The 19888-nt window shown below is 37.1% G+C and overlaps 3 protein-coding genes across 9 annotated transcripts in view; 1 reads left to right on the top strand and 2 right to left on the bottom strand.

Moving 5' to 3' along the window:
• Nucleotides 1-5414, bottom strand: part of LOC128682236 (uncharacterized protein) — a 48188-nt gene extending 42774 nt beyond the window's left edge. For 3 of the 4 annotated variants that reach the window (XM_053766850.2, XM_053766852.2, XM_053766853.2), the window contains exons 1-5: nt 5102-5414; nt 3731-3847; nt 3008-3072; nt 2000-2097; nt 666-846 (exon numbers count right to left, since the gene is read on the bottom strand). In XM_053766850.2, coding sequence (XP_053622825.1) covers nt 666-846; nt 2000-2097; nt 3008-3072; nt 3731-3805 — 419 coding nt within the window. In that variant the 5' untranslated portion in view covers nt 3806-3847; nt 5102-5414. The remainder of the gene's footprint in view (nt 1-665; nt 847-1999; nt 2098-3007; nt 3073-3730; nt 3848-5101) is intronic. The other variant, XM_053766851.1, reaches the window with a different exon arrangement.
• A 295-nt stretch (nt 5415-5709) lies between these two features.
• Nucleotides 5710-10336, top strand: LOC128682243 (E3 ubiquitin-protein ligase rfwd3.S-like). 4 transcript variants are annotated; one of them, XM_053766864.1, is made up of 2 exons: nt 5710-5804; nt 7910-10336. In XM_053766864.1, the coding sequence occupies exon 2, from the start codon at nt 7926-7928 to the stop codon at nt 9681-9683; it is 1758 nt and encodes a 585-aa protein (XP_053622839.1). In that variant the 5' UTR covers nt 5710-5804; nt 7910-7925; the 3' UTR covers nt 9684-10336. The 4 variants fall into 4 exon arrangements, with proteins under 4 accessions (XP_053622839.1, XP_053622838.1, XP_053622841.1 ...); XM_053766863.1 differs by having other exon boundaries at nt 5710-5910; XM_053766866.2 differs by lacking the exon at nt 5710-5804 and adding an exon at nt 7111-7206.
• Nucleotides 10337-10922: 586 nt separating this feature from the next.
• On the bottom strand, nt 10923-18466 carry LOC128682253 (uncharacterized protein). The gene is made up of 6 exons (XM_053766884.2): nt 18308-18466; nt 17396-17466; nt 16293-16392; nt 14173-14374; nt 13409-13544; nt 10923-13255 (listed from the first exon to the last, which is right to left on the bottom strand). The coding sequence occupies exons 2-6, from the start codon at nt 17458-17460 to the stop codon at nt 13120-13122; spliced, it is 639 nt and encodes a 212-aa protein (XP_053622859.1). The 5' UTR covers nt 17461-17466; nt 18308-18466; the 3' UTR covers nt 10923-13119.
• Between the last annotated feature and the right edge of the window lie 1422 nt (nt 18467-19888).

The following is a 19888-nucleotide window of genomic DNA, read 5'->3' as shown; positions in this document are numbered from 1 at the left end:
AGGGTGGCGACTATAACGAATTGTGACGACCCTCGGTTCGTAAATAGCCTGCTGCTACCATCACGGACCCTTATTATTTGTTAGACAAATTAAAAAACCACCGACTTTCAATATTCATTTCGCTACAACTTTAGAACGGCTGAACAGATTTTGATCAAACATATCTCTAGGAACCACTGAAAAAAATAAACGCATCCAAATCGGTTCACCCGTTGATGTACGTACGGTCTGCAAATCAACCTACTCAAATTCATCCGTATTATTGCGACATAAAGATCCATGCCGGGTAACTTGATGTGCCGTCGACAGATACACGGACAGACGCACTTAGCGGTCAAACTTATATAACACACCTCTTTTTGCGCGATACATAAATTTATATTTAAAAAATGGCACGACAGTGATCAACACTGTTCGAATGAGTTTCGGCATTTCTACTCAGCAGCGGTCGTTCCGAAATGCTGTAGTTTGTAGCTTTGGTATATATCATTTATTTATTGAGTAATAGACAGACGGCTACAGCAGCTGATGAGTCTATATCAAGCAGCGTTGAAAGTTTCTAGATATTTTTCTATAAAAAAGATTATTAATTTAGAACATGACGTGAAAAATTGTCTGTGATTTGATTTGATTGGTTAACAAAAACAGTGATGCTGAGCCCTCACCGGTCGCGCAGCGCGGCGTGCAGCGCAGCGGCGAGATGCGGCGCGGGCGCGCGCGCCAGCTCCGCCTGCGTGCTGAGGTCGCGCAGCGCAGCGCCCGCCTCCAGCTCCTCGCACAGCAGGAACACCTCCGCCAGCCGCCACGACGACACCACCGACCTGATCGTGCGCGAGTGCTCGCAGCCTGACACCACGGACAGACAGAATATCCGTTCAAATATCTCTTCATTGGCATATTCCTCATGGCCGAGGGTCGTGGTCATTACGTTAAATAAAACACACACAACAAAACATTCTTGGCATTAGCAATGGAGTGGTTCGCCATTGCCTTCTCCATTTCACATACGAGTTATAAGAATCAACCAGTGTGAAGGTTTCCTCACGATGTTTCCCTTCGCCGGAAGCAAGTGGTGGTCGATGGAAACTACTATACATGAGTCAGAATGGTATACAATCAGTCTTTATTTGTGAAAAAACACATAAAAGACACCAGATAAAACCGAAACATGAAGTATGTGGCTTGGTCACAAGAAAGTGAATCAAGTACTCATTTTACCTTTACATTTACATAAAATTTAGTATGTTTAGTATGTTCATGTTTTTTGTTACTCTCAGGCGAAATCTACTAAATCTACTGGACTAATTGTTATGAAATTTTATACACGGGTAGAATATAACCTGACAACATCTAGTTATATATATATATATATATATATGGGAATTTTGAGATAAAATGTAGCCTATGCGTTCTTCCAGGTTATATTCTACCCGTGTTTAAATTTCATAACAATCAGTCCAGTAGATCAGTAGATTACGCCTGAAAGAGCAACAAATATATATATATATCTACATAGATATCCTCATAAATATTTGATCGTTATTTAAAGTATATTGTTCTCTTGTCAATAATGTAAATAATGCTGTGCACATTTAAAATAAAAATAAAATCCTATTTATATAATAATAAGTATTTTTTTACATCATTCACGTAGTCTATAAAAAAACAAAGGCACTGTTTACTATTGACTGACCAGAGTAGTAATTTACCAATCATAACCATTCAGTACGACATTTGCAATGCAATGGCAAAAAAAAAATTGTTAAAAAATCAGCTTACATCACATTTTTGACAGATGGTACATCATATAAAGTAACACATTCTTTGAAGAAGGAAAAAAAAACGAAAACTTGAACATTAACGTTGTGCATTTGTGACGTCTTGCGAATTTTCGATCGGGGCCACGCGTGTCCTGACGCGAGTTTAAAATTTTTCACCCATCACAAAAAGTGCACAACGCCGCTAAAGAAGTTTTCACTTCGAAAATTCCGACAGTTACCTCTATCAGACCGGGAGTCCCTGGGCCTGCGGGTGGCGGCCGCGATCCGCCTCCGAATCGTGCCGAGGCCTGCGCCACCTGCTTTTTTCTTCCTCTCACTGGAATCACACAATCACAGATAATATAACTTAACATGCTATTTAACATATATCTGCATATCTATTTGATTCTGATATCCAATGGAGACTGTACACAACACTTAATGGTAAATTTAAAAACAAAACGTGCAAACAGCCAGATTATAAAAATAAAGTAAATACAGAGACAACCACCATATTAAATTATTGCATATAAAATAAATAAATACATCAGGACAAATCACACGGATTGAGCTGGCCCCAAAGTATGTTCGAGACTTGTGTTATGTGATACTAACTCAACGATACTATATTTTATAACAAATACATATATAGATAAACATCCAAGACCCGGGCCAATCAGAAAAAGATCATTTTCCATAATGACCGACGACCGGGGATCGAACCCGGGACCTCTCGGTTCAGAGGCGAGCACTTTGCCACTGCGCCACCGAGGTCGGCAAATACATTATACATTTAACAATCAATTCATTTATTTGTATAAAATGTAGGTACAAAAAGTTATTATCATTGTTATGTGCCTCTCATACCTTTTGCAAAATTACATAGTGATTTACACACTTAATAGAGCTCTAGATGTTGCTTGCGGCTTCAATCCCGTGGGAAATTCGGGATAAAAAATACCCTATGTGTTATTCCAGGTTATATTCTACCCGTGTATAAAATTTAATAACAATCAGTTCAGTAGATTTCGCGTGAAAGAGTAACGAACATACGTACACATATCCTCACATACATCCCCACAACCTTTCGCATTAAAACATTTGTAGGATTATTAAAACCAACCACCTCCCAAAGAGGTACACACGGGTAGAATATAATCTGGAATAACACAGGGTATATTTTTTATTTTCCCCCGAAATTCCCATTTTGTAAATTTATAATAATGTAGTGAAGTTGAAGCACTGACCGTATGACGTCGGCCATGGTGGGCGGCGCGGCCGGCGGCGCGGCGCCGTCGCACGCCTCCACGTCCTGCGATAATGTTGCAAAACATTTTGAAAATGTTTCAACAAATAAAGAAAAAACTCTCATCTTGGCGTGTTCCATTTGCATTATAACCAAATATTTATCATAATCATAATTTTTATTTGCTCAAAACATGGTATGTATAAAGACACACCAAATATCATGTATTTGGTAAGTACTTCGTAGGGTGTACCTATTAATTCCATGAGACACACAAATGTTACAAGTGTGTGACATATGTACAAAAACATGTTCAGCTGGAAATATTATACCTAGCATGCAAGTATAAATATTATAATGTTATAATGCAAAATAAACTTAATGCTGACTCCACATTGTCGCCCTAATTTGACGGATTCGCTATACATTGCTTGTTTTTCATTGCGGTAAGTAATATCAGTCATACTAACTACGCAATGTCGACGCGTCGCGCCGGCGTGTGTCAGAGTATTCGGCGACAGTGTGGAGTTGAGACTAAGATTTTGAAGAATATTCTTTGGGAATGTTTGTGAAAAAGTTTGGACTCCCTCAAACTTGTGGACTCCCAAAATATATACTACTTTTACATTATCTATTCTAACATTCCTTAATTGTCAGACCATTGGAATTAAATTTGAGCTCTTGCAGGATATGGAGCATGATGACTGATGAGGTAGGTATGTACCTGCGGGCCTGCGTGCGAGAGCGCGGCGCCCATGTCGGCTGCGCGCGCGCACAGGCAGCACAGCAGGCGGCTCATGGGACGCGCGCCATCACCGCGCCTGCGCACGCCACCACGCGCCTAAAACACACAACTAAATTAATATATTTTATTTCTTAACTAGTGTAATATTAAACAGACACACGTCAGGCAATACTTACAAGTTTTGTTTGTTTTATACTCTATGTATTATAATAGTGATATATTTCAACAGGAATAATTTAATACAAGACTGGTAAAAATATAATGATTTGGCAAAAATAGACTAAATTTACTTGTCACTAACTATTTTATTTTATTTATTATTTACAATGGGTGTTTCTCAGAGAGTTTTGAGTGCGGCCACACTGGCATTATAGTTTTTTAAATTTTTCTTCAATTTTTTAAATTTCTACAATTTATCTGTACTGTGGTAATGTCAAATGAAAAAGTAATATGCACATCAATCCCTAAAACCAATTGTGCAACACGTTCGCAATGAAGAAGCATGAGCCAGACTGATTTCTACTTTACGAGAACATTGTATTTTATCAACAGCTAAATGAGACCTTCAAGTTTGGCACCACATGTGATTAAGACACAATAACTCTGATAAATTGATAGTGTTTCAATATTATCAATAATATGCAAATAAAATATAGTTAAAGAGATCATCATATACAAAATGTAAATGGTATATACACTTAAAGAATTGGCATTTACTTTGTCAAAAACAACAATACAGATTGTATCAATATTCCCAATACATTTGGGATTATAAAATAGGGTGTTTTAACTACAATGAAAATTCTTTTGGCATATTTTCCTACTAGCAGACCAAAGCTCCTACATATTTGCCCTAGATTTTATAAAAGAAAAAACTTAGTGCATGCTAAAAACAAAATCTTTTTTTTCCTTGTTTCACATATGCCAGTGACTATTTAAAAACATTAGAATACCTTTGGAAGCAAGCTGGGATTGGGTATGTGCAGAACACATGACCTCAAAATTTAGGGCATTCTTTTTTTAAAATCTGTACCCAATTTTGAAAGTGAAATGTTACGGGTCGGGGGTGCGGCCAGGGGAGTTGTGACGTCACTTGCGTGCGCATCTAACCCGAACCGACCTACATTCTCTGCTTGCGACATTTTAACAAAATGTCAACAGGCCTCGAGCAAAATCAGAATACATTCTATTGCCAAACGAACACGGAGTGGCCTAGAAACTCTGAGCAAACACAAACATCACATCTACACCCCTACTACCAATTTAACTGAACTGACAAGAGTTTATGAGTATTTTGTAATATATATTACGTACATACGTCTGCCCTAAATTTATGTCAATGATACTTACCAGCAACCGAGGACATCACAGCAGATTACTCTGTTATCTTCCAATAGTTTTCATGCAAACATCCAGAGAGATTCCCCGTACAACGCCATTATATACACTATCCAACTTATTTACACAAATATTGGGGCTCACAACACGTTCATCACAATTAAACAACGTTGTAAAACACTTATTACTATATCTTTATTTATTTTTTACAGAAATAAGTCACGGATAAAAGCTCTTCGTATATAAAATTGATAAAAACAGGATCAAGAGCAACCCGTTAGCTCTTCCCGTTTCAGCGATTCTGACACTACTGCCAACGTCACAAAATTATAAATAAAACTTTTGCCAACCTTCATCTCGAGCGAATAGATGAATTTCATTGGCGTTCGTTACACATTATTTCTATAGTTGATACAAGAATGCATCTTATTGGTGGAACGCGTGACATACTTCTTGTTGTTACCAATTAGAATGCAGATTAAACTTTTTGACAGATCAATGATACAGTTTTTTTGTCAACTTGTTTTGTCTTTGGTCAGGTTAGCCAACTATCAGACAAAAAAAACTGTACTTTATAGATTGTGGGCAACCAAACGTCAATGTCAATTTAATGATGTCAATGTCGTCGACAAGGGCTTTGTATTGTGCGGTTTTGTTTGGATTTGTGAATTTAGTTTTCATAAAATTTATAGTAATTTTTCATTCTTATTAGAAAGTATGTGTGTATTTAATTAATGTATGCATTATAATACATATTTTCAAAAAATGATATCATCCTGACGTAGATTAAGTTGAATTTTATGTCTTCATAGAGGTTCTATGTGAGTGTTTTTGACCACCTATGCCTACGACATTTATTTATTTCATTGTAATGTACAATACAACAAATCTCTTGTTAAAAGCCTATTGAAATATAAAGACCTTCCCTGTCCAGTTAAGCAGTCTGTGGGAACGCACTTTTTCATATTATGTATGAGACACTAATTTTTCATCCGTATGTCTTACTTAATATAGATATAAATAAAGGATCACTAGATGCGAACAGGGAATTCAATAGGGTAATAGAAGAACAGTGGTCTGATTGGACCCTAATCTTCACGGATGCGTCTAAAATGTCTGCTGAAGGTAACATAGGTTTCCCCAAATTCAAAATTATGCTACACTTTAAATGTCCTCCACAATGTACCGTATTTTCTGGCGAATCTATTGCCTTATTAGAAGCAGCATCCTTTGTACAATCTCACAAACTCAACAAGTCACTGATTCTTTCAAACTGCAAAAGCAATCTTCAGGATATAATAAAACTCCCTTTTCATGCCAAGGACAACTTTCCTATTTCTCTTAGGACGCGAGAAATTTTATACAAATGTCATCTTGATGGCATCGCATTTGCGCTGGCTTGGATCACAGGTCACTCTGGTATTTTGGGAAACGAAGCAGTAGACAGCCTTGCAAAACAGGCAATCCATTTGGGCTCAGAAAAATATAATTCTGCCTCCCTTGAGATCTTAAGCATACAGCTCAAACAACATTATATACATGCGTTGGAGTTCCTTCTGGTTAAATAATGCACATAAAGCAAAACATTTTTCAAAGATTCAACCTGACATTCCTCTCAAACCCTGGTTCAAGAAATACTGCTCCATCCACAAACACCCCACTTCTACTATTATTAGACTCCGCACAACTCATGTATGCTCCCCGGTATTCCTAGCTAAAATAAGAATTAAAGACAACTCGCTTCGTGAATGCGGCCTAGACACGGGTACACCTGATCACATATTATTTGAATGCTAAAAATTTTCTCTATCTCTATACGACTTGCTTCCCCCTTATGTCCCAAGACCTGTAAATATGCAATTTCTATTAACATTAGTTTTCTCCCCATTTATAATTATATTGGCAAAATTTATACAAAATAATAATATCCACATATAATTTTTATTTACTTTATCCTTTTGTTTGTATGTATAATATATTTATATACTTTTATATTTTAGGTTACACACTGATCTGTGTTTATCATTATAACATATTATATTCAGTGTCAATCTCAACCTTGATGTGGGCAAAATCATCGTTTTGGCGAAAGATGGAGCCATGAAATTAAAAAAAAAGTACAATGTACCTACCTATTTTAATTATCTCGAAATTATCAGATGAGTATCAGTATATACTCGAATGATACGTCACTATTTTTATACTTCAAAAAATATAAAGTTCCGACTTGAAGCACAACTTTATATACAAAGTCGCACTTCTCTCCTCTCAGCATGAAGCTTATGGCGTCATCCCTGGCATCATATTATTATCACATAGCATGCGAGGTCGCTGGTACAGGGGTCATGTAAAACCTTTGAACGAAAAATAAAAATTAACCATGTACAAGTTACAACAGTACAGAATGGAGAAGTCTTGAATGATATTGAGCAATTTTACCGGTTGTTCGAGGTCTTCACTGTTGTCCAGGCCTACATGGGTGCATACATATTGTGGGGTGTGTCATACCTGTTTACAAACTAAGCATTGTACACGAAATACCATTATTTTTGATAGTTTAATGCGCCACTACAAGGAGTTTATTTAGGTTCCCTCATTTTTGTTTTATAAAAGTATACAGGTAGCTGAATTTGTGAATTTGGGACCGAATGCCGAAGTTCTGTAACATTCGGCATTTGAACCAAACTTCGGCCGAATGCCGAAGTTCTGTTCAATTCACCGAAGTTCGGTTTAACCGAATGTGTGAAACAAACTTTGGCCCATCCCTAATACTTACATAAAAATATGATGAAAATCTTACATTTATTTATTTATCCTCAGGTAATGCCCACGCAACATGGGCGACACAGGTGGTGAGAGCCCTAGCATCCTCATACCTGACCAGCCAGGGAGCCCCAACATCCTTGACCCTCCTGAAAGCCCTCCAGTCCCATGGCAACGTCCTGATTCTGAGACCTTCACACAAGACAGAGGTAACGAAGAAAGCAACGATTCCATAATCACCGTGAACATCTATGATGCAGAGAGTACAAGCAGCACTTGGAATAGAAACGAGGACTCCAACACAGCTCAGCCACAAGTTCCTGTCCAAGATAATAGCAACTCCAGTGAGACAGTACCATTAAATGAGGAGTCCAGTAGTTTAATGTCATTTCCTGATAGGAAAGATGAGGAAGAGGAACCACCAGCAAAAATACGAAGACTGAGCTCCCCGAAACACGACGTGGATGGCGAAACTTGCCCTATATGCTTAGATTCTTGGGGCAACTCTGGTGACCACAGACTAGTGGCATTAAAATGTGGTCATTTATTCGGTTCTCAATGCGTTCAGAGGTGGTTGAAAGCGCAAGCAGCTAAAGACAGATCGTGCCCAACGTGCAAAAGCAAAGCCACCATAAAAGACATAAGGTTCATTTACGCTCGACAATTAGTCGCAGCAGACACCTCGCAGATCACAGCGCTTCAGAAGCAAGTGGAACAGCTGCAATCGGAGAAAAGCCGAACAGAATTAGAGCTGCAAAAGTCTAGAATCGCGCACAGAGCGTGTTTATCACAGCTGGAAGTGTTGAGCAGTATGCTGATGAAATCCCAAGTTACTAAAGAACAGCCTTTAAGGAAATCTTGGAGGTTTGCCCTAGAAAAGAACCTGGAAATCTGCAAAGATGGCGGCTCCAGAGTCTTGACATATAACTGTAGGACTTACGAGTTTTATGTATCACAGAAAAGCACCAATAACTTATTTCCAGGTTACGGTATTAGAAAAGTGAGTTGCGTAGACTTCAAGTTGGGGCAATTCATACATCTCCACCCGAAGGCGATTAGAGATATCACATATTCTCAACCTAGAGACTTGCTCCTCAGTGTGGGCCTGGACGGCGCAGCCAGGATAGTTGAACGAGGAATACCGTCTATAACAGTTTCCACCGGAGTACCTTTGTGGTCTTGCTCATGGGATTATTTGAGAAGCAACGAGTTTTACGTAGGGGGAGTCGGTGGCGCCATCCATCAGTACGACATTAGGAACCCTGGGACGTACCTTAGTAGGTTACCAGCCCCTGCAGACATGTCACCAGTCGTCTCGCTGTGTTCTACTGAATTTGGACTATTATCTTGCCAATTGAATTCAAGCTGGTTATGGATGGCGAATATGAGGCAATGGGAGCCTAGAGTGTTGCCCGTGGAAGGACCGTTCATGTCTTTGTGCTATGACAACGATTCTCACCGAGCATTAGTATCCTGTCGTGCAGCAAACAGTTCAGAAAGATCTAAATTAACAATCTGCAAGTTGAAAGCAACAATACCGAATGGAGAAGTTTTGATTGATATAGAGCAGAGTTTTACCGGTTCCTCGAGGTCTTCGCTAATGTCCAGGCCTACATGGGTGAGGGCAACGGGCGCTTGCTGGGTCGCAGCTCATTCTGAGAGCGATTCAACATTGTATCTTCACGGTGTGGACGGTGCCAGGACCATGTCACTGCCAGCAGCGGAGCCGGCTCTGGACGTGTGCTCAGCTCAGTTGAATGGAGACACAGTGGTTGCGGCTTTGTCCGAATCAAGACTTAGGTTGTACAAAGCTGTGGCTACAAATTCGTGATAATAATGTGTTGTGTGTGATTTGGACAAAATACGTAGAGCGTAAGGACTAGTCCGCAAGAGCGCTTTATTGACGCGCGTAAAATGAACGTATATACATAGATAAGGAAACATAGATTTCTTCTTGTTGTATGAGAGAGAGAAAGCCCATATTTACTTGAATATATTGTAAAAATATGAGCCATTGTTTTCAGCATTGCAACAAAAATTATCTTGTATGTTTGACCTCGACTCATTAACTATATCCCTACCGAATACGACCAAAATCAGTCCAGCGGTTTAGACGTTAGGGCGTAACAGACGGACAGACTTTCTCGTTCATAATTATATGCTATTACTCAAGCGCCACAAAAAAAAATTTAAACAACATTTCCGAGATGACAAAAAATACCATTTGTTTTAAGAAGGTCACCACGAAACATACACACACATAACACGTCACTAACGTCCACATGTTGTCTCTTTTTCCCATGTCGTGTACGCAAGCGCAACACGTAAACAAAAAGAGGGAACGTGTGGACGCAATGACGTGCTACGTGTATTATGTTTTATGGTAGCCCCCCAGGTTACAATGGCACTCAGAACATCATATAATGTAAGCAAGCATGCAATTGTTTGTTATAAATTGTTTTGTAAATATATTTTTTATTTATTTTTTTAGTTTTATTGTTTCTTCCTAAATTCAATAAAGCGATGGAAAATTTGGTCGTTTTAAATCAATAATATATACAATAATAAAGAGGTAAGCATTTGTGAGTTTGTATGTTTGAGGCGGGTAAACTATGTGTAAATGTATTTTTTTTTGTGCTAAATAAATTATTCTTTCTAAACTCCGAAACTACCGAACCGATTTCAAGGATTCTTTCACCATTAGAAAGGTACATTATCCAAGATTGCTATAAGCTATATTTTATCTCAAAATTGCAAAGGGAGCGAAGCCCCGGGCAACATGTAGTCCTCTATACATTTAAAAAAATGCGATATTGTTATTGTACTAGAAAAAAATATTAATCCCAGTCGTATATTTACACCAAAATTATTCGTTTTCTTTAGTCGGGATGTGTTTGAAACACATGCAAATTCGGCATTTCTCCTCATGGGTGAGCGTCCCGAAATGCTATTAATTTGTAGCCTTTTTGCCAAACCCTTTATAATTTAAAATTTGACGTGAAAAAGTGCCTAGGTCACATAACTGTCTAGATCTGTGCACGCTTCGACTCTGACAAAATAAAAAAATACATGGTATTAATTTTTATTAATTAATTTATATGTATTAATTTTTACAATTTATATGTATTAATTAGGTATTAATTTTTACAAATTAATTTTAATGAATGAATATACTCTTTTGAGTATATTAAAATTAATTTGTGAATTAATTCACACAATTTGCTTGTCCAAACTAGCGAAACTAATGTAGCTACCGATACGGCAGCAGGCAACACCGCCAATCACCTGTACACAGTAAAACCATAGGTGAGGATGGAGCCAGAATGCCTACCACAGCACGTTAATAACGTTGACGCGTGTTCTAGGTTTCATGGTATATTCCCAAGAAATTTTTGATCCAAAGTGGGTACATGTATTGCTATCCCATTCGTCTGCGGCCCGACCTCTCCTTGCGCGGTGAAAGGTATAACTATTCTTATGCAAAAAAATTGCGATAATGACAATGCTTTCGAAGATATGACGAAAATAAAATCACACGTTTTTGGACGCGTCCAAACGCTCCGTGCTGAATGACACGTAGCAGTGACGTCACAACGTGCTAAAATGTTCGCAATAACATATATAATATAATTCGGACCACAGATGAAAGAGATGGCAATATAAGCAACTTGCGTCAAAAAGCCAACGGCGCTGGCTCCGATGTTTCCTATAGCTTCATGTGTAACACTGCACTGGCTTAAAACATAGAACATTTTGATATAACATCCGCATTGCCAGCTCCCCGGTGTCGTTCGGCATACATTCAAATAAAAAATACAAAAGCACTCATGCTACAATTTTTACGCGTTCGCGTCGGCGTGTGTCCGAGTTCGGCGACAGCGTGGCGCTGGCGCTCGGCCACCTTGTTGTTGTCATTGTCAGCGACTGATAAGGACTCGAAATATGATCTGTACAGTCTCAAACCTATACATTCAGAATTCAATTTCTGTTGTTACTTCTAAAAACTTTCTACAGAACATTATAATTATTACAACTAATTTTTAAATGTTGGTCAAGCATTGTTAAAATATTCATTTCCATACGAGTAACAAGCACCATTCAGTAATCAAAAACACATTAATAATAATATTGGATAAATAATTCGATAAGTGGAATGACCCCCTTTTCATCCGCGCATGGGCGTAATAAAAAAACTCCACACGTTTTGGTGGTTTTCATTGCTTGGAATGCCCGGAAAGTTTCAAGAAATATTCTCATTGATTGCCAAGAATTTTCTTCACATTATTACCCCAAGAGGAAACCTCATTACCTCAATGAGGAGAATATGTCTTGGAAATCTGCGTGAATTCTCAATTCCGACAATAATTTCTCAGCACCACATCGCAAACACAAACGTTTGCACAGAAAGAGATTGAGAGAGAGATAAATATAAATTAAAAAAAGTAAGGACCTTTTTTCCACTACATGCGTGCATCCCTCTGTTGCAGCGTAAGTTGGCAAAATAAAGCTTGTCTACATGAATCAAAATTCATTACAATGCATTTTTAACGCGCGTTGAAATCACGCCCGTGCGTGCGCAACAAGAGCTCAGTGCCTTTCTTTAATTAAATATATAAATAATTTCATTCAAATTTGGACACAGATAGCCCTATAAAGCATAATAGTACTGCCTCAGATAGAAGACATTTACACCAATCGAAAACAAAAATAAACCCCTAGTATTTCTTTTTACTCAAATTTATTTGCTACTATCGTCTCGCCCCGGCTTCGCTCGGGTAAAACTATAAAAGTAGCGTTTGTCGCTCCTGACGGTTTTGCGTATCTCTGTGCTGCCTCAAAATCAGCCCAGTAGTTTTTGAGTTTATTCATTACAAACAAAAATACAAATCTTTCCTCTTTAATGTTATTATGGATTTGGAACAAATACTTATCTTTAATACTATATTGCTATATTATTCTTGTAGCTCGTCAAGTCTTTAATAAAGAATGATATTTGTTCTGAATAGCAAATAAATTTAAATAAATAATGAACTAGTGATTTTAGTTTTTCGTGGAATCAATAGTAAAATTTTAATTTTCTTCAAAATATACATATTTAGAATAGTAATTGTACTTTGTTGACTCCAAATATGTTAAAAAAAAAAAAAAAGAATTGACACATTTTTCAACTGTCTCAGGGAAAATAACAGGCATATAAATAAGAAATATTCAATAAACACATTTTTACACTGTCACTCGAGTCCATTTTTCACTTTATCCTAGTCATGTTAGTCACTCAAGTCGGAATCACTGTCTTCCAACTTGCCACGTATAGTTTTCTTGCTCTGGATGTTGAGCATCTTCTGCTTCCTGGCTTCGGCTGGAGGAATTGTGACATCTCCGGAATATTCTATCACTTCCGACCTGAAAGTTTTAATAAGAAAAAAAAAAAATAAAAGCTTCCTAAAAAGCAATGTTATAGTTTTCCAAACACAGCTAAGAACACTCTCAATTGATTTATCTGTCAAAATCTAGATCAAAATCGAGACATAAAGTCTTGTAAAAACGCTGGGCTACCTTGCTATTCTCCACTCAAGCATTTCAGTTGAAAAGTCATCCTTGTTCCCGAGGTCAGTGAAGCCTATTATAAAGTCCTTCGTCTTGTTCTGCTTCATCAGCCCTATGGTGGGTATTATGCGGACCTTGAGCCGAGCTGAAATGAAACACATTGGAGTTATATTCATTGTTAACTGCGCTTCACGAGTGTAATATTTACCACCACTAAATTATACCACCTTTAAGGGCAATCAATGAAAAATTAAGTGCTTGAATACTTTTTGCTCAGTCAAAAAAAGTTTCAGAATTTTCTGTATAGCCATTTTTTTTTAAGTCTCATGGCTCCATCATTCGCCAAAACGATGATTTTGCCAACGTCAAGGTTGAGATTGACACGGAATATAATATGTTATAATATCAATATTGAAACACTCGTAGAAAATTTAAACTCAATTTTGCCAAACGTAAATAAAAACTTAGTGTCAACGTTATGTCAGTGTCAAAAACATAAAAACAAGTTTTTTTTTTTTAATTGTCATGGGTCGGAAGTGTAAGCACTTATTTTGATATATCCCATAAACTCATCTCATCTCATAGCTATCCAACATTATAAAGTATAACATAATAAAGTTTTTCATATAATAAAGGGTTTTTCGCGATTCACACCGATTTTAACATAAAATTAACTAAGACAAAAATTGCAGATCATAAAATCATCTAGAACCTGATACCTTTCGGTTCACAGGCGTCTCAGCCGCTGGCCGTTTCAAACATAACACACTCACTAGTAAGGAAAGGTGCCCGTTCCACGTCCAGCTTAACAAAGCGAGTCTCGAGGTGTTTCTTCGCCAGCACTTTAAGGTGCATGTCCACTATACGGCAGCGCTCCGTACCGTTCTTGTAGAAGTGGCACACCACATTGTCGCTCTTGTTGCAAACGGTGAAGAAATCTTTTTCTCCGTCCAGTTCTGTGTATTCTCCATGCCCCTGTAACAAAACAGTATTAATTATGAACTAGCTTTTGCCCGCGGCTTCGCCCGCGTGAATTTCCCACGGGAACAATTGTTTCTCCGGGATGAAGGGTCCTATCCCTATGTCCTTCTCCATACTTCAAAGTACATGTATGCAAAATTTCAATAAGATTGGTTGAGTAGATAGAGCGTGAAGAGGTAACAAACTTACTTTCGCATTTATAATATTAGATAGGATTAGCTTTACGCCGCGTTTACTTCGTGTGTCCGCTAATAACTTATCATTATCGAAAGGTAATGTTAATGTGACTGAAACTACTTTTATATTTTTGTGTCTATTCATGGTATTTATTTAATTTTGAAATTGAAGGCACTTTAATAAAATTTTTGGATCAAATTCAAATTAAAATCATTTATTCAGAAATTAGACCTTCACAGGCACTTTTCACGTAATTTTTTATATCAAATGGTTATTTCTCACAAGCAACAAACTACTGGCATTTCGGAACGACCACTGCTTCGAACAGTGTCGGTCCCTATCATGCCAGATCGGCTTACCGTTATTGTTTCTTACATATTTTTTTTTCTAATAATATATAAAAGTACATAATGTACAATGTACATATCTTTTTTCATAGATCTTTTTAATAAATTTTTAGCAAATGGATTTTTGTAAAAATTACGGCATACAATACATATATCATCTAAGTCACATAAAGTGCATTGAAGCCTTGTCAAAAATTTAGAAGAAAAAAAATCATGTCTTTGTGATGCGAAGAAAAAAAAATGGTAAGCCCTTTTGGCACAATGGGGACCGACACTGTTTGAATGAGTTTCTTTCGGCATTTCCTCTCAGCAGCGGTCGTTCCGAAATGCTATAGTAGTTTGTAGCTTTGGTAAACATAATTTAATTTTGAATATGACGTGAAAAAGTGCCTGTGAAGGCCTAATTTCTGAATGATTTGATTTTGATTTTTGATGCAGTTTTAGAGCGAGTTTGCTGTTAATATCTCACCATCTAGTCAAACCAGCAAACCAATCACAGTGCGCCATTGTGACCGCAACGCGATTGGTTCGCTGCGTCTCACTTCGAGTCGCCTCTATGCGCGATGGTGACATGTAATAGCAAACCCGCACTAAGCCCTCTGATCTGTGTTTATATCATATTTTAAAGCTACTAACACACCTTTATGATTAATTACAAGTACAAACATAATTTAAGATTGAACATAAATAAATATATCAGGACAAATCACACAGATTGAGCTAGCCCCAAAGTAAGTTCGAGACTTGTGTTATGGGATACTAACTCAACGATACTATATTCTATAACATATACATATATAGATAAACATCAACAGAAAAAGATCATTTTCCATCATAACGCGGGACCTCTCGGTTCAGAGGCTAGCTCTTTACCACTGCGTCACCGAGGTTGTCAAACCTATACATATAATAAAACAGTAGAAAAAAAAAACCTGTACACTGAATAAATTTACATAAAAAATATAACTAAGCGATAGAGTCACAGCAACAGAGTAAGAATTGGAAATGAAAATTCTGTCTGTTTGTCTGTAGTACATAGTCCGGACAAACCTTCGTGGTTTTTGGACTGCATAAATTTAATTGTAAATATTTTGGGAATAAAAAAATAATAAATAAATAAATAAATCTGCATCGAAAAAATGTAGAACAGTGAAAAACGAAAATAATATAGAAAAGCCGACCCTTGGCTCCGACGCTAAACAGCCGCGGAAGACGCTCAGATGAGAGTATAGACCTGCTTGAACTGTGGAAAACAGACCTCGATGGAAGTACTCCTTGCTTCTTTACTTTTCGTTCTTCCTTATTTTCCACAGTCAGGTCTCTCGTCTGGGCCCTTTCTGCGTGCGGAGCACGAGCCGCAGATCAATAAAGACCTGCATCACACTCACATTGGCGATCCAGTCCTGCTTCTGCTTGGCCCGCTGCTTCATCTCCTGCAGCCGTTGCTCCCGGATTGCCTCCAGGTCCGTGCTCTCCAACGCGTCCAGTCTGAACACATTTTTTTTTTAATTTCACTATGGATATCATGATATATGGACTATATGTATGTAAAATATCAAGAGATGGCAGTAGTATTGCAAAAAAAAAAAACTATTTGCAAAAAAATATTTTAAAAAAATTATTAAGGTGCCTTAATCAATTTTTTGGATCTTCAACTTGGTGGGTACTTCAATTTAATGAAAGACGGAAAGTGCACTGAAGCCTTAGACAAATATTTAGACAAAAAAAATTATGGACTTGTGAGAGATAGAAATGACCACAAAAAAGTATCTTAAGATTTTACTCGAAATAAAAAAAAAAAAAAAACAAAATCAAATCATTTATACAGAAATTAGGCCTTCACAGGCACCTTTTCACACGTCATATTCTAAATTAAATTATGTTTACCAAAGCTACAAACTACTACTGCATTTCAGAACGACTACTCGAATGTCTATCTCTCATCAAATTTCATGTAGTTTTTGAGTTTATTCGCTACTAACAAAAAAAAACAACCATAAACAAAAATACAAATGATTTTTCTTTATATTATTACTAGCCGCCTGTCCCGACTTCGCTCAGGTAAAACATAATAAATTATACACCTAAACCGTACCACACTATCAATTGATGAAAACCGCACGAAAATCTGTGCGGTAGTTTTTGAGTTTATCGCGAACAGACAGAGAGATGCGGCAGAGGACTTTGTTTTATAATATGTAAGGATACAGGACGGCACAGGAATATGCTTGCTACCATTATTAATGTTCAGATAATTCGGAGAATTTTCAGAATTTTCGTATCCTAAGGTGTAATATATGTCCAATCGTGATAAAGCCTTTTCCTAGAAGAACGAAACATTCTGGAGATGATGCAAAGACAGACATGATACCAAATAAAATGGAATTTCCCCATGAGGCTGGCATAGGCGCACCAAGCAACTGAAGCCTCGATAAAATATAGATTAAAAATATACATATAGAATGATAAACGGATTAGAACAAACACTCACCGTTCAATCTCGCTGTCCAGTTGTTTTTCAACATTTTTGGCCACATGTTGTAAAATTTTATCCATTTTGTACTGGAAATGAATATTTGAAATTTTAAGGGCGTCTTACACTTTTTTTAATCCTAACTTTAATTTAGAATAATGAGTTAAGCATATATTTTTGTTATAATAATATTTTGACATATTTATTTTTTGGCACACCTTTTTAATTTATAAGCATGTAGCTTTTTAATAGCTAATGTATTTTACCAAAATTTTGATTTGCATAAAGCTGTACTGTAGCTGTAGGATAGGGATCCCCTTTTGACATATAGTGTAAAAAAAAAATGTGTAATGGATAGGTCTAACTGGCAAATAACTTGATGCAGATTTATCCTGCAGTTAGTTTATCTGTCAGATTATAATATATTGTAAAAAAAAATGGTGAAACAGGTCCTAAAATTACTAAAAATAATAGGTGTGTTATAAAGAACGGTTGACGTCATGCAATGAGCCGGACGTGGTTCACTCTCTCTCACGTCTGAGAGTACACCCGGTTTCTTCCGCCGCCACAGAGCGTCGGCGCCGGCTTTTTCTCCTTCACTTCTAAGACTAACTGCCAGATTATGCGAGTGCGCACCCACGGTCGAAAAAAATGGTATGAACGAGCACAGAACAAAGTGAGCACTAAAAAAAAACAATGAAGAACAAACAGTAAAGTCACTGTCTCCTGTGTCTTCTTGTAAAAAAATAACTACATTTAAAATTTACATCGCCTTCAAATATTGAATCTACTCTACTACTCTAAATATACTCGAGAAATCAAAAAAGCTATAAAATATGATGGCCAAAAACTAAAAATTAATCGGCACGCAGACACATGTGAACAAACATTAATCATACACAAAGTTTACATCGCACCGGTAATACTTACATCGAATTTAATTATACTTCAATAATGATCGTTTTAACAATTTATGCGAATTAATCGACGGAAACAATTTATTATATCGCAAACTCCAAATTTGTTTGGTTGACTTGACAACACCAAGTTGATCCATCGGCCGGATGACGAATGTCGAACTCAATTGTCGAAAGAATAGAATACTACCTACCTAGTTAAAATATAGCTGATTTACATTGATCCAGTTACTGGATCCAGTGGAGCCTACAGCTGTTCAAAATTAATGTTTTCCACACGAGACGTGATACCGCGCGATTCGCTCGCTCGTTTGTTGTGAAGAAGATCCTAACATATAAACGGGACTTTTGGTAGCAAAGTTAAGCTGAACATGCATAGATTTAAATATCTTTACGTGTGTACCAAGAATGATTTAACGAAGTTTTATCAAAAATTGAATTTCTTTGACTAAGGTGTAACAAAATTTTAAAATGGCACTATCCCGCGACGAAATTTAAATTTCTTTCGAAGTATTTCAAATTATAAGTGTACTGGTGTAGAATAAACATACATAGTCACCATAAAATGACGAGCCACTGGAACCTATTAAATAAAACTCCTAATGCTACAGATATAAGAACTCTACATGAATGTAATATAAGCATATTACATTCATGTAGAGTTCTTATATCTGTGCCTATTAAGTACTCTTAAACTGGAACGCCCGCGGCTCGATATCGTGTTTACGATTTCAGTCAGTACCATGGATTTAGTAAGTATTTCGGTACCTACTAATTCCATGGTCAGTACACACAGGTATTTTTATCTATGCTTCTAGTGCCACTGGAACGAGATAAGCGACTAGTGGCGGGAGGTCCATGTAGTCCTATTACTTTTTTCCTATACGGCGATGGATTCTGTACTCAATTCTGTACGCCCTGTACTGATTTGACAAACGTTAATGCTAAGCGTTAAATGCATCCAGCAGCTGGATCAATCTAAAGCAGTTTGTCAGTTAGTTGGAAAAAATATGTCAGTAACGTCATTGTCAGGACAGTTCTGTTCATTTCATTCAAACAATCATCGAAATTCAAAATCTTTAAGGTGTAGAACGCTAACGTGGGCTTGCTAAAATGTATGGTTAGAATTGTGGGTATTTAAGCCACCTACTTTTGAAATTGGACCTACCACGCCAGTATGTCAGGTTTTCCATTTGTACGCGTAATCTGGTAGTAAATAGCTGCGCTTTAATAATCTTACAAAGCAAGCAATCAATCAATTTGTTCGTAACGTAACAAAGTTTGTACAAGAGTGCTCTTATCAACCTATCATACATAAATGCAATGATGTTTGCTACGTGAATGAAAATTTTAGAGAAAAATAAAGTTTAAACTTATTTTTGAAAATAATAATGAGATGAAAAAATTCTGGAATCCAGCGGGAAATGAACCTGCGTCCCTGTCTATCCTGGACAGTGCTCTTGAGCACTGAGCTATCGACTACCATGCCAGTTTAACTGAATTAATTTATCTCTGCGTCTTACGCGTACAACGTATAATATTTTCATTAGAGAATAGTAGGTACTCTTAACTAATCATCATGATGTGTGATGAG

This window comes from Plodia interpunctella, chromosome 29, assembly GCF_027563975.2.
Source record: "Plodia interpunctella isolate USDA-ARS_2022_Savannah chromosome 29, ilPloInte3.2, whole genome shotgun sequence".
Taxonomy (NCBI): Eukaryota; Metazoa; Arthropoda; class Insecta; order Lepidoptera; family Pyralidae; genus Plodia; species Plodia interpunctella.
The sequence above is the reverse complement of the archived record's forward strand: the minus strand, read 5'-3'. Positions and strand labels throughout refer to the sequence as shown.

Coding starts and splice junctions, on each gene's coding strand:
- LOC128682243 (XM_053766864.1), top strand. CDS start 7,926: ATGGGCGACACAGGTGGTGAGAGCCCTAGCATCCTCATACCTGACCAG.
- LOC128682253 (XM_053766884.2), bottom strand. CDS start 17,460: ATGGATAAAATTTTACAACATGTGGCCAAAAATGTTGAAAAACAACTG. Junction 16,393..17,395: donor CTGGACAGCGAGATTGAACG/GTGAGTGTTTGT, acceptor AAATGTGTTCAG/ACTGGACGCGTTGGAGAGCA. Junction 13,256..13,408: donor CTTGAGTGGAGAATAGCAAG/GTAGCCCAGCGT, acceptor TAAAACTTTCAG/GTCGGAAGTGATAGAATATT.